The sequence below is a fragment of the Crotalus tigris genome, unplaced genomic scaffold (assembly GCF_016545835.1).
Source record: "Crotalus tigris isolate CLP2741 ecotype Arizona unplaced genomic scaffold, ASM1654583v1 scf7180000017623.1712378, whole genome shotgun sequence".
Taxonomy (NCBI): domain Eukaryota; kingdom Metazoa; phylum Chordata; class Lepidosauria; order Squamata; family Viperidae; genus Crotalus; species Crotalus tigris.
The window spans coordinates 1,074,212-1,087,326 of NW_024096518.1; the positions used below are offsets into that span (position 1 = coordinate 1,074,212).

General features: G+C 35.4%; 1 protein-coding gene across 3 annotated transcripts in view; it reads right to left on the bottom strand.

Moving 5' to 3' along the window:
- Positions 1-1,599: 1,599 nt before the first annotated feature.
- The window catches only part of BAG1 (BAG cochaperone 1), a 105,833-nt gene continuing 94,317 nt past the window's right edge, over positions 1,600-13,115 (bottom strand). For all 3 annotated transcript variants that reach the window (XM_039332199.1, XM_039332190.1, XM_039332208.1), the window contains 2 exons: positions 8,381-8,443; positions 1,600-2,076 (listed from right to left, as the gene is read on the bottom strand). In XM_039332199.1, the coding sequence (XP_039188133.1) occupies positions 1,987-2,076; positions 8,381-8,443 (153 nt within the window). In that variant the 3' untranslated portion in view covers positions 1,600-1,986. The remainder of the gene's footprint in view (positions 2,077-8,380; positions 8,444-13,115) is intronic.

Consider the following 13,115-nt stretch of genomic DNA (forward strand, 5'->3'; position numbering starts at 1 on the left):
GATTGTTATGTATTGTAAAGTTGAAAATAAAAATTTTTACAAAAAAAAAACCCCTAAGTGTTATGTATCAGCAGACTAACTGGGCTGAGCTGCTGCTGTTCACTGAAGTGGCTTACAATAACTCAGTGCATAGCAACACAGGACTTACCCCTTTTAAGGTCAGTATGGAGGGTTGAGTTCATAGCCATGCTGAAGCTTTTCCCTGGGATCCCATCCTCCGCAACACTAAAGGAAATGGGTGGACTCTCTGAGAGGTACATGGGTTATGATGAACAAGCCACTAGGGAAAGCAAGAGAGGACTGGAAAAAGCCAATTAGAAGAGATCCCTCAAAGGGAGTTCAGAGTGGGTGATAAAGTGTACTTGTCCACAAAGTATTTAAACCTAAGACAGCTCTGTAAAAAGCTGGGTCCTAAATATATAGGTCCTTTCTGCATTGTGTGGATTATAAATCCAGTGACAGTGAAGATGCTGAGAAGTCTAGGCAAGTCCACCCAGTGTTTCATTGCAGTCTACTAAAGTCCATTTGAGATTCTAAGCTAAGGCCAGTGGAGGCATCTCTCCACCTCCAATCCTTATGAAAGGGGAGGAACACTATGAGATTAAGGAAGTCTTGGACTCTAGGCACCACAGGAAAAATTGCAGTACCTTATGTGGTGGAAGGGCTATCCTGTAGCAGATGCTGAATGGGTGGTGGCAAAGGACATTAAAGCAGCTAAATTAATAAAGAAGTTTCATGCCAGGTACCCTAAATGACCAAAATGAAACAGTGTTTTGTAGATGGTAGATTGTGTATGGTAATGTGTTTGTGTTCATTCCAAATGTATCATTCTTCCAGGGGGGTCAGCATGCCAAGAGTGATTCGTTTTTTACCTAGTTTCTTCTCCGCTCTCAACTTGACAACTATCAGGAGGGGGATAGTTGAATTGCTTGGGGTGGTAATGGAATGCTAGGAATCCATCTACAGATTATGAGGCCCTACTTCCCCCTTCAAAATCATGCTGCACAGGTATTTGAACAATCCAGCCAATTCTCATAACGAAAGGAGCGTAGTTGATTGGACAATGCAATGGACTGAAAAGAATGGGCAAAGGGGGGAATGCAAGTTTAATTATGTAGACTTCTGAGCGGGAAATTCAGAACTGGTTTTGCTTCTTTTGTGCCATTGCAGTGTATTCAATAAAAGTATTGAATAAAAGTATTGAATATTTTTGGGAAGAAGAATGTTCCAGGAGTTTCTTTCTTGGATTTGCTAGCTGGACATCTGACACCTGCCTTCTTGCCCTTCATTTGCCTGGCCACTGTCAGGGTTTTCAGGTATGTTGCACTGATCTGGGCGTTCTGCTCCACTTAGCTGCTGTGCAGTTGTCCACCATACTGCCCTCAGCCACTGCTGATCTGCCACACTACTCTCAACAGCTGCTGTGAGCACTCCAATTCACTGTCGTACAAATATGTATTCATACACACATATATTTTCATATATATTCATACACAAATATATTGTCATACACATATAATCATATATATGTGATATATATTCATACAGATATAATCATATATATGTCATATATTCATACACATATAATGTGGTAGGATATTTATTGCAATGTATTACATTGTTTATTGAGTTTATTTTCAATGACAATGATAAAAGATATTTTATTTGATTGTACAACATCCATAAAAGTTATTGATAGAAATATTGAAACCACAACAGCTGAAATATGTATGTTCAGACAACGATATATTACAATGTAGCAAGGGAAAAATAATAAACAAATAGAGATGGGTTGTGTGTCTGAAGACTATCTTTAAATATAACCAGAATACATATTGATGAATAAACAATAGCTAACATGCAACACTCTCACAAAACTCTGCTAAAACTAAAATTCTGAACACTTGAATAACTGTTCCAAAAGCAAGAGCAAACTGTTCTTTCTGCTCACAGAGCAATTCATTATCCTAGTTACTTAAAAGAGCTTCATTCTGCAAGGACCATATTCTTTGAGTGTAATTTATCCATTTCTTGACCAATATTTCCTTCCACTGTATCACACTGTGCAAGAAAAGCCTGAAAACAAAAATAAAGACAAAGCAATATTTGTCAAAATATAATATTCTTACTACATTTCTAAGATAAAAGTGACAATTTAATTATTTTAGTTATTAATTATACACTGAACACCACAGACAATTCTACTAGAGCATTTTCTTCCATATAGTTATATTAACACAGTTTTCTTCCTCCCTTTCATTTTCCTTCTCCCCCCTAGTGCAGCTACTCTTCATTTGACAAATTAACTGATTGACAAACCACACTCAACATATAGTGCTTAATAGAACTACATCTATATGGAGGGAAGTAAGCAGAGGGGTACCCAAGGTTCCGTTTTAGGCCCAAGAATCTTCAACATCTTCATAAACGATTTAGATGAGGGAACAAAAGGGAAACTCATCAAATTTGTAGACAACACTAAACTGGCTGGAATAACCAACACCCCAGAAGACTTGAACACTGGGGCCTATTTAATAAAATGAAATTCAATGAACAGAAAAGTTTTACACTTAAGCAAGAAAAACTAAATGTACAAATATAGATTAGGTGAAACCTGCCTCAATAGCAGTAACTGTGAGAGGCTGAAGTCCTAGGGAAAATCATTTAAATACAAGCCAGCAGTATGCAGCAGCCACCAAAAAAGCCAATACAATCCTAGGTTGCATTAACAGAGGAGTAAAATCATCATGTGAAGTACCGTATATTACGGCGTATAAGATGACTGGGCATATAAGACGACCCCCAATTTTTGAGAAGATTTTCAGGGTTTAGAAAGTCGTCTTATACGCCGGAAAATATGGTGCAATATTGAATTTCTGTTTATAGATGAGCACAATAGGAGCTCCATTCCTTTGCTGCTAGAAAGCGGGTGTTGCCCACCACTGCTTCCCTAATGCTTCCTGAACTCAGCTGGTATTTTTTCCCCATATATTTTATTAATTTTTTAAAACATAAATCACTTAATAGTTGGTGTGTTTCCTGGGTTTACATTTGCAAAGAAAAATCATTAACAATTGGTTTCTATAATCTATAATCCACATAGTACATTTAGTTGATTTCCCCTTTCCCCCAAAATGTCTTCTTTGCAAACCTTGAAATAATATAGTTCTTATTATTTTGATAAAATATATTTAATCTTTAAATATTCCATTTAATGTGCCTAGTCATCTAATCCTTTAGGTCTTATTCAAAACATTTTTTTCTTTTTTATACATTATAATTTCCCTAAATTCAGACACATTTAATTATCTAAAACATTTCCTTCATCTAGGCCATTTCAGCAGTATTATATTACTTATATCAAGAAATAAAATAAAAGGGGGGGAAGCATACAGTATTATTTAAGGAATTCATCTCTCTTAGAATGACATATGTATTCAGAATCTTTTGTTTCTTTAACCATATTCAAACAAATGTTTCTTTTTAAAATATTTCTCTGGTAGATCCCATCATCTATTTACTTAATTTTCACTTTGAACTTTTTCCTTTGACCAGTATCTTTCTTAATTAATGTGATTTGCTGAATCAAAAAGTTTTTCCATATATTCATGTCTGCTGCTATAGGTATAAGAAGTAAATCGAATGTTTCTTTTTTTGTAGATGTAATATCCTTAATTTATATAGCTTACTGTTTTCTACTATTTAATTGCTTTTCCTGAAAAAGAATAAAGTGATGGGCGATGTAGAAAAATGGGATTTTTGTATGCTTTGTCCCGTTAGTGCTTATTTCTGTAAAAAAAAATAGGGCTGGCCTCTAGGGGACAGATTGGTTTTAAATTCAGAGAACAACTACCTGTATATTCCGGCGTATAAGACGACCCCCGACTTTTGAGAAGATTTTCAGGGTTTAGAAAGTCGTCTTATACGTCGGAAAATACGGTATTAGTACCACTTTATAAAGCCTTAATAAGACTGCACTTAGAATATGGTTTTGGTCACCATATTATAAAAAAGATGTTGAGACTCTGAACAGAATGCAGAAAAGAGAAACAAAGATGATTAGGAGTCTGAGGGTAAAACATATGAAAAACAGCTGCAGGAATTGGGTATGCAGTCTAGTGAAAAGAAGGACCAGGGGTGATATGGTAGCAGTGTTCCAATATTTAAGGGGCTGCCACAAAGAAGAGAAGGTCAATCTATTTTTTTAAAGCACCAGAAGGCAAGAGAAAAAAACCAATCAACCAATCAAGGAGCGAAGCAATCTAGAACTAAGGAGAAATTTCCAAATAGTGAGAACAATTAACCAGTGGAAGGGGGCTCCATCACTGGAGGCTTTCAAGAGACCGGACAGCCGCTGGTCTGGAATGGTATAGGGTCTCCTGCTTGAACAGGGGTCTGGACTAGAAGATTCCCAAGGTCCCTTCCAACTCTGTTATTCTGTTATTTATTTACCCTATTTACATCCTTTTTTTTTTTTGCTATTTTTTCTGGAAAGAAAGATGGAATTATACAGGTCTGTGTTTTGGTTTATGAAAGAATGGTACTTTAGTACTTTAGTTTAGAGATTAATTTTAATGGATAATTATTAATTTAATTATTTTTTTATCATAATCTTTTTTGAAGATGGTTTCTGGAACAAATGCATAAACAAACAAGCTTACACACAGAAAGGTATACAGTTCTTATGTATTATTATATAAGAATATATAAGTAGTAGTAAAAAGATCTATGTAATCAATGACATTTAGCTATTCTAATGCAAAAATTTGGAAGTATTAAATTATGTGTTCAACTTTTATTCTTTAAATATAAATGTGTATTTAACTCTCATGAAATAATGAAGATAAGAACTTGCTGGACAGGCTTCAGGAACTGTTTTCTTCTCTTTTCTCTGTAACTGTTTCCATTTGGTGTTAGTGGATGAAGACAGGTCTAGACCTAGTCCCTACAGTGTGGATTGCCACAAGGGACGTTATTTGATAGCATTGGATGCAGTATTATTAGTACACTCTACTTACTTAATCAGTGTATTATTTGCTGGTCTTTTATTGTCTTTGGTTTGGACTATAAATACATTTTGATTGATTGATTGATACAACTCCACCTTTGGCCAAGGATGTGATGCTATTTCAATGCTGACTCAGTAAACTTGTGGCTGTGAAGGCTTGGGTGGAAATGAACTGTCTCTTATTTAACCCCATAGTCTTGTTATATAAGCGAAAAAGGGTTCTATGCTGGAGTTCTGTCAGCCTCCTGAACATACCAGATAGGAAACAAGACTTGATGAGCTAAATCTATTTTAAAGCTACATTAACCATATCTTACAAGTCCGAAGTTACAATGCTCCCAACACCACTTTTAACCATTTGCAATTTCTGATTTTCTAATTTCTGCTTTACATGCAAAACTTTCTCTTTATTTTTAGTCAATCTATCCATTTTTGCACACTCTAAAATTTTCTTAATTAGTACTTCTTCAGCTGGTAAATTTTCATTTTTCCAATGTTGGACAAATACAATTCTTGCTGCCATTAGTACATGTAGTATTAAATATATGCAATCTTTCTCATAATTTGCTCCTATTATTCCTAACAAAAATAATTCTGGCTTAATGTCTATTTGTTTTTTAGTCATTTTCTCCAACCATAAATGTATTTTAACCCAAAATCTTTTTGCTTTAGGGCATGTCCACCAGATATGATAATAAGTACCTGGTCTTTGTTTGCATTTCCAACAGTTGTTTGAAGTATTTTTAAATATTTTTGCTAATCTCACTGGTGTCATATGCCATCTGTAAAATATTTTATATAAGTTTTCTTTATATGCCACTGCTTTATTTAATTTAACATTTCTTTCCCATAACTTTTGCCAGTCTTCTAATTCTATATTATATCCAAAGTTCTTTGCCCATATTATCATTATTTCTTTTATTTGTTCTTCCTCCATCTTTAAGTTTAACAGAAATCTATAGTTTCTTAATCAACTTTTTGTCTGTTTTTAACAGTATCTGATCAAATTTTGTCTGTTCTTTATAAAATCCTGTTGTTTTAGCATCTTTTTCATATCTTGTTTGAATTTGCAGATATGGCCACCATGCTAAATCAATACCTTGTTCTTGTAAATCTTGTCTGTCTTTCAATTTTCCTTCATTGTCCAAAATATCTTTATAAGTCACAACTTTATCGTAGTTAATTAAATTTGGGTAAGCAAAAGCTTCCATTGTTGAAAGCCATCCAGGTATCTTAATATAAATTTTTTCTTTTATTTTTTCCCAATCCGAAAGAAGTGCATTCCTTATAAAATGGTTTTGAAAGTATCTATGTATTTTATTCTTCCCATACCACAGAAAGGCATGCTAACCAATTTGTAGGTCATGCCCCTCTAGATACAATAGTCTTTTGTCTCTAAGCATTATCCATTCTTTAAGCCATGTTAGAATAATTGCTTAGTAGTATAAATTCCAGTCCGGCAGTCCAAATCCTCCACTTTCTTTCGCTTCTTGTAGCATTTTCAATCTAATTCTAGCTTTTCCCCCCCTTGTCAGATAAATTTCAATATTGTTGTATTCAGTTCATCAAAAAGGCTTTTCCCAATCTTACAAGAATCGTTTGAAATAAAAAGAGTATTTTTGGTAAGATACTCATTTTCACTGTTGCTATTCTCCCCAACATTGAAAGTTGGAAGTTTTTCCACTTTTCCAAATCCAATTTTTATTTGTTTTAGCAGTCTTATATAGTTATCTTCTTTTATTGTTACACATCTTGCTGTTAGATAAATTCCCAAATATTTAACTTTTTTAACTATTTGAAGATTTGTTTTTTTGTTAGTTGATTTTTTTGTTTTCTGTTATATTCTTTGTCAGCACTTTAGTCTTTTCTCTGTTTATTGTCAACCCTGCCACTTCTCCAAATTTTTCTATTTTCTCCATAAGGTTAGTGCTTGTTTCCAATGGATCTTCCAATATGAAAACCAAATCATCTGCAAAATGCTTGTAGTTTATATTTTTCATCTTTTATCTCCAGTCCTTTAATTTCTATATCTTGTCTAATATTTCTATTCGGTGCTTCCAATGTTTGTATAAATAGTAATGGAGATAGTGGGCATCCCTGTATTGTGCCCTTTTTAATGTTGAAGTTTTCTGTATAATCTCCATTTACAATTATTTTGGCTGTGTGTTTACAATAAATTGGTTTGATTACATTTATAAAGTTTTTTCCAAAGCCCATTTCTGCAAATTGCTGGAACATAAATTGCCAGTTTACATTGTCAAATGCTTTCTGTGCATCAAGGAATATTAAAGCCATCTATTTCCCTGAATGAACTTCATAGTACTCTAACACATCAAGAATCATTCTTAAATTATTTTTTACCTGTCTTTTAGGTAGAAAACCATTTTGGTCTATATGTATAAATTCAATCAAAATTTTCTTTAGTCTTTCTGCCATTATTGAGGTGAAGATTTTATAATCTACATTTAATAGTGATATTGGTCTGTAATTTTTTATTTGCATTAAATCAGAGTCTTCTTTGGGTATTAAAGTAATATTGGCTTCAGTCCATGTATTTGGTATTTTAGCCTCCAGGAGTATTTCATTACACAATTATTTCAGGATCGGACTTAATACATCTTGTAATGATTTATAAAACTCTGCAGGTAATCCATCTGGGTCAGGAGTCTTATCAATTTTTTTTGCCTTTTTGTAGCCTCTATAATCTCCATCACTGATATTTTTCCATTTAATATGTTTCGAATATTCTCTGACATTTTTGTTAAGTTTGCTTTTTTAAAATACTGCTGTATTTTTTCTTTTGGAATTTCCTCTGCCTTATAAAGTATCTCAAAATAATCTTTAATAATTTTTTTTAATTGTATCATTTTGAAACTGTAATTCACCTTTTGGATCTTGCAGCTTGTTTATCATTTTTTTCTCTTTTTCTTTTTTCAGTCTATATGCTAACCATCTCCGCGGCTTGTTGGCATTTTCAAAGAAGTTCTGTTTAGCCCCTTTAATCTGTTGAGCCATTATTTCCATTTCGGCTAGAATTAATTTATGTTTTATTATCCCCATTTGATTCTTAAGTATTTTCTTTTGTGGGTCTATTTGTAATTCTGATTCTAACTTTCCGAATTCTTCCTTCAACTTTAATTGTTTTGTTTCTTTTCTTTATTCTTTTTAGCAATATAAGTTACAACCAACCCTCTGAAATATGCTTTAGCCATATCCCACACATTTTAGCTAAATCTATTTTAAAGCTACATTAACCGTATCTTGCAAGTCCGAAGTTACAACACTCCCAACGCACTCTTAACCATTTACAGTTTCTGATTTTCTAATCTCTGTTTTACATGTAAAACACTCTAACTTTATTATGGAACTTACCTGAATTTTTTTCACTAGTCCTTTCTTTTTTTGTTTACTATCATTAAAGTTGTCTGGTAGAATCTGAGAAGAATAAAAATAAATATCATTAAAATTGTCTGGTAGAATCTGAGAAGAATAAACATAAATCTTGGATGAGAAGCGAAATGTCTTCAAGGAAAAACAAAGAAGTCCAGTTGCCTCTTAGAAAAGCACCTTTGGGGCAATCATGACTTAGATGACAGAATTTCCATAGACATCTTGGAGCCCTTGTTATTTAAAAGGTAAATTGACTCCCATTATTAAATGTTGAATTCTGATAGAGGAATAATGGCTTCAAAAGTTTGCCAACAAGAGAAAATGAAATTCCCTGCTCCCACTTTGTCTGTGAAGAGAAATGTTAATAAATATATTTATAAATAAAAGCTTTAAAGAAGCTGACAATAAACTACTGATAAATATTGCTGCATTAGAAATAATTATTCTCTTTCCAGATCCTATTAATACTCTTGAGAGAGAGGAAAAAAACCTTTCTTATTTGGAATTTTTGGTCTTTTGGAATCTCTTTTCAGGATTTATAAAAGCATTAAGCTAATATCAACACAGTGCTGCAGAACAAATATTTTTCATAGAGATATGAAAATGAAAGACAACTACATGAGACAAGATTTTGAAAACAAATAGGAAAAGCACTAATAATTTAGAAACAAGATTTCAAAATATTAATATCAGCCACTTAAACATCTTTATAGAGTCATTTTTAATTAGCTTTTTTCATAAAATAGATACAATCAGGAAATTAATCCTGTATCATGCAGGGTTTTGCTCTAATTTAAAACTGAGGTCATGCTTAATTATATTCTTTTGATCAACAACTCAAAATAGTATCTTGCAGCTCACTGGATTATATGTTCTTTGGAAAACACTGAAATAATTATGTTTCCTGGTGTTGAATTTCAATTCCAAGGTGGGAATAAAATGGAGGCTGCTTAAAAAAGGTTTCTGTTTATTGACGAGTAGAACCAGTAACAGCATGCAGTTCTGGGACAGCTGACAAAATGGAGTTGAGAATAGGTGGGTTTTTATACCTTCTTTGGGCTTTGTATTTGAGATGCCTGTTCCTGTGCAATGTACTTTGACCTGTGCGTGAGCATGCCCTTTTGGTATTCTAATTATTGTTGCCTGACTCCTATTGTGTCTGGGAAGTCATTTCCTGTCCTTGGAGCTAGGTAAGGAAATCTAAATTCTTAATCTCATCAGCTGTGGGGGCTGAAGGCACTTTGCTTATGAATAGCGTACCTCAGTTTTTCTGAATGGATTACCAAATCTCCATTTCTAAAAACTTCAAGCTCTTCAGGTTTCCTGCAGCAGGAAGACTGGGGCAGCTTTCTGTCTTTAAGATATGCATCTCAAATACAAAGTCCAAAGAACATATAAAAACCAACCCCCTCTCAACTCCATTTTGTCAGCTGTCCCAAAACTGCATGTTGTTGCTGGTTCTACTCATCAATAAACAGAAATCTTCTTTCTTAAGCAACCTCCATTTTATTCCCAGCTTGGAACTGGACCTGCCTTTTTTGTCCAACAATCTGGCACCCCAGATGGGACTCCAAGCTAACTTGACCAATGGACTAGGCTTGGGTAAGCCTCCACCTTGCTGGCAGCAGATCCATTGTGTCTGTGGATAGGTTTCTCAGACCCTGCCCATTTGGAGCAAGAGTAGTAAAGGAAGTTTTGAGCTTAACCTGTTTGGAAAGAAGATGCGTACCTCTAAATTTTAACTTTTAAAGCCCAGGGGAATGAGGGAAATGTCTGTATGCCTGTCTGTGTGAACAAAAGGAACCTTCTCCCAATCACAGCTGGATCCTTCTCCCTCTATGTCTTTCCTAGCCACAAAAAGATCTGTTTAACTGACAGATCCTGGAAAGCAAGGGGGTTTGGCCAGAGCATAGGATCTTTTGTTAGGGAAAAGGTAGAGGTTGTGTGAAAATGGAACAGAAAAGTGAGTGAGAGAATTGGACCTGGGCAACCAGCTGGGAAGTCACTGAGCAGGTCCATTCAGTAGGAGGTGCCCGTACTACTGCTGAGGAGAGCAGAGGTCCTCCCAGACTCCTTTTTGGTTTGAAAATCTCAAACAGGGCAGATGTTCATAAAGAGACTTAGAAACACTGATTTTTTACCTCTCTCTTTCTTTTCTATGCAACCACTTATTATGTTTGTTAAGATTTTTGCCTTCCCTAATTTGAGTTAACTGAGATTTATGATAGGAATGACCAGGATGTGTAAACGTGAGAGTTCTGTTTTCCTTCCCTTTTCTTTCCCTTGTCTTTTTATGTATATGTGTATCTGTTAGGTACATGTAACTGTTAAATGTCTCTAACCTCTAGAGAAAAGAATTTTCAATTCTGCTAGGAAAAAATGTTAAAATAAGCCACTAAAGGAAATACCTTCACATTAGTTTGCCTGGCCAGCAAAATAGGGTGAAGAGAAATGAGTTCCCTTATTCCTCCCCTCTGTACCTTTAACAACAGCCCAACGTTGTCAGGAGGGAATGTTTTAAGCTCATTCAGAGGAAAATGTTTATTTGCATTTTCTGTAAGTGTTGTAAATGGGTTTTACTGTCTATCCTTCTCCTGAAACATGAGGTACGTCCACCCACAGGAGCCTCATGAGCTCAAATTTGGGCCTGCAGGGAAATAACTTTTTTCTTAAGTTACTTTTCTTATCATTTCAGTAGTCAGTAAAATTACTATGGAACTAAACCTGGAACATATAAGCATTTTTTTTTCAATTTCTAAAATAACGTAGTCTTTTCATCTAAATTGTGTATTGATAATGCCAGGCAAATGCCATCAGGATGTTTAAAAATTTCAAAACAAATGTCAAAGGTAGACTCTCCTGCCTCTGGCAATTTGTACACATTAAACTATTAGGATTAAGTACTCATTTAACAAGTACTGTTTAACATGTGCTTTACAAAATTTATATTGCATTTGTTCAATTTCAGATGTTACATCCTTCCTCTTTTCTTGTTTTTTCATCAATAGACATCTTTTGCCTTATTACCAGAATCCAGCTTCTCTTTTTCCTCATCTGTGGTGTTCCCATTTTGTTGTGACTGGTCTCATCTATTTCTTTAACAACTGCAGTATGAATGTCTTTTTAAACTCTGCCTGCAAGCTACCCATCCCACTCTACATCCCATCTCTTATTCTCTGTTCTCCATTCCTATGTCAGACCAACAATGCCTCTTCTGGGATGGTCATCCACAAAGGGGGAGGGACCCTGTTCTAATATCATTCAGCCCTGCACAGATGACTCCACAACCTTTGGAAGACGAACACATGACCTAGACGCTGCCTCCAGAGGAGACCCTCCATTCATTTGAGCCAGGGAATTGGGTATGGATCTAGCCATTCACTAGAAAGTCACTCTGCAACCAGAGCGGAACAGATTTTCCCAGGTCCTATATCACCCAGATGCCTGTGAAAGCTGAAGAGAAAAGAAGGACTTATGGATCCATTGGCCCCACGTAAAGCCTCAGAAGACAACTGGAAAAACTATGGGGGGAAGGTAAAAACTTATTGTAAGGTTTTCTTTTTTGCCTCATTTATGTTGCAATTAGCCAGTTGAATGGATTCATGGAGCGATGGCATTTGGGAGTGTTTGGCAGAGGAAGTCTGAACACCTTGGACTTCTGTTTAGTGGGAGGGAGATATGTGAAGGATGTTTGTATTACCTGCCTTGTAGAACTACACACACACAAACACACACACACACACACTCACTCACACACACACACACACCAGAACCACACTAAGGCTTCACCTACCTCTGTGTAAAGCTCTCCAAGGTCAGCACTTGCTCCTTTGCACTAAGGCCTATGCATGCATACCTTCCTGCAAATTCCAAATTCCATTGGGGGGGGCATGCCCACACTGAGGAGGTAGCAGAAAAAAGATCTCCAAACCCCAAGCCCTGATTGTGACTCATAAATGATACTGCCCAGTAAGGCAGAATATGTTGCATTGGTGGTCTCATTAGTTGGAGTCTCGGGCTCACTCTGTGCAATTTAAGAAATATTAATAGCTTGGCTTGCACACTGGCTAATCTCAATTTTACATCATAAACTCTGCATGCACTAAATTAAGAGCTAAGGCAGGTTTAGGAAGCAACTCTTGAAAATGGGTAGCCAGTAATTATTTACTATGGCAAAACCGTGACTGTGAAGAATTTTGGGGCATGTGCTTGCTTCAGACCTGAGTGAAAGCTCACAGAAAGTGACATCAAACATCTAAAAGAATAGGCACAAAATATTGGATCAAATAATTTTTCTTTCTACCTTCACTGGCTGGAAGCTCTTCTTTTGGGAGCCACAGTGATAACCATCATAGGATTGATTCTCTGCTTCCTCAACCACTGTATTTTCCCTTGTCCCAGTAGCCTGCAAAATCACTTCCCATCTCAACAGACACCCCTTTAATGATGAGCCAAAAAGACAACAGATACCAAGTCTACTCAGATAGGACCTAAAATTGTGCAAAATACAAATATTTCAGAAAATATTTAAATTAGCACAAAACTGGGGACTTGTAGAAAGTCAGTACTTCCCCCCTCCAGAGAATGAAATATTTTCGGGAAAATTAAAATGAGGCAGGATAGAATGTTTCCCCTAAAGGAGAAAAAATCTTAACAAAGACAGAAAGCTGCCCCAGTCTTCCTGCTGGAGGAAACCTGAAGAGCTTGAAGTTTTTAG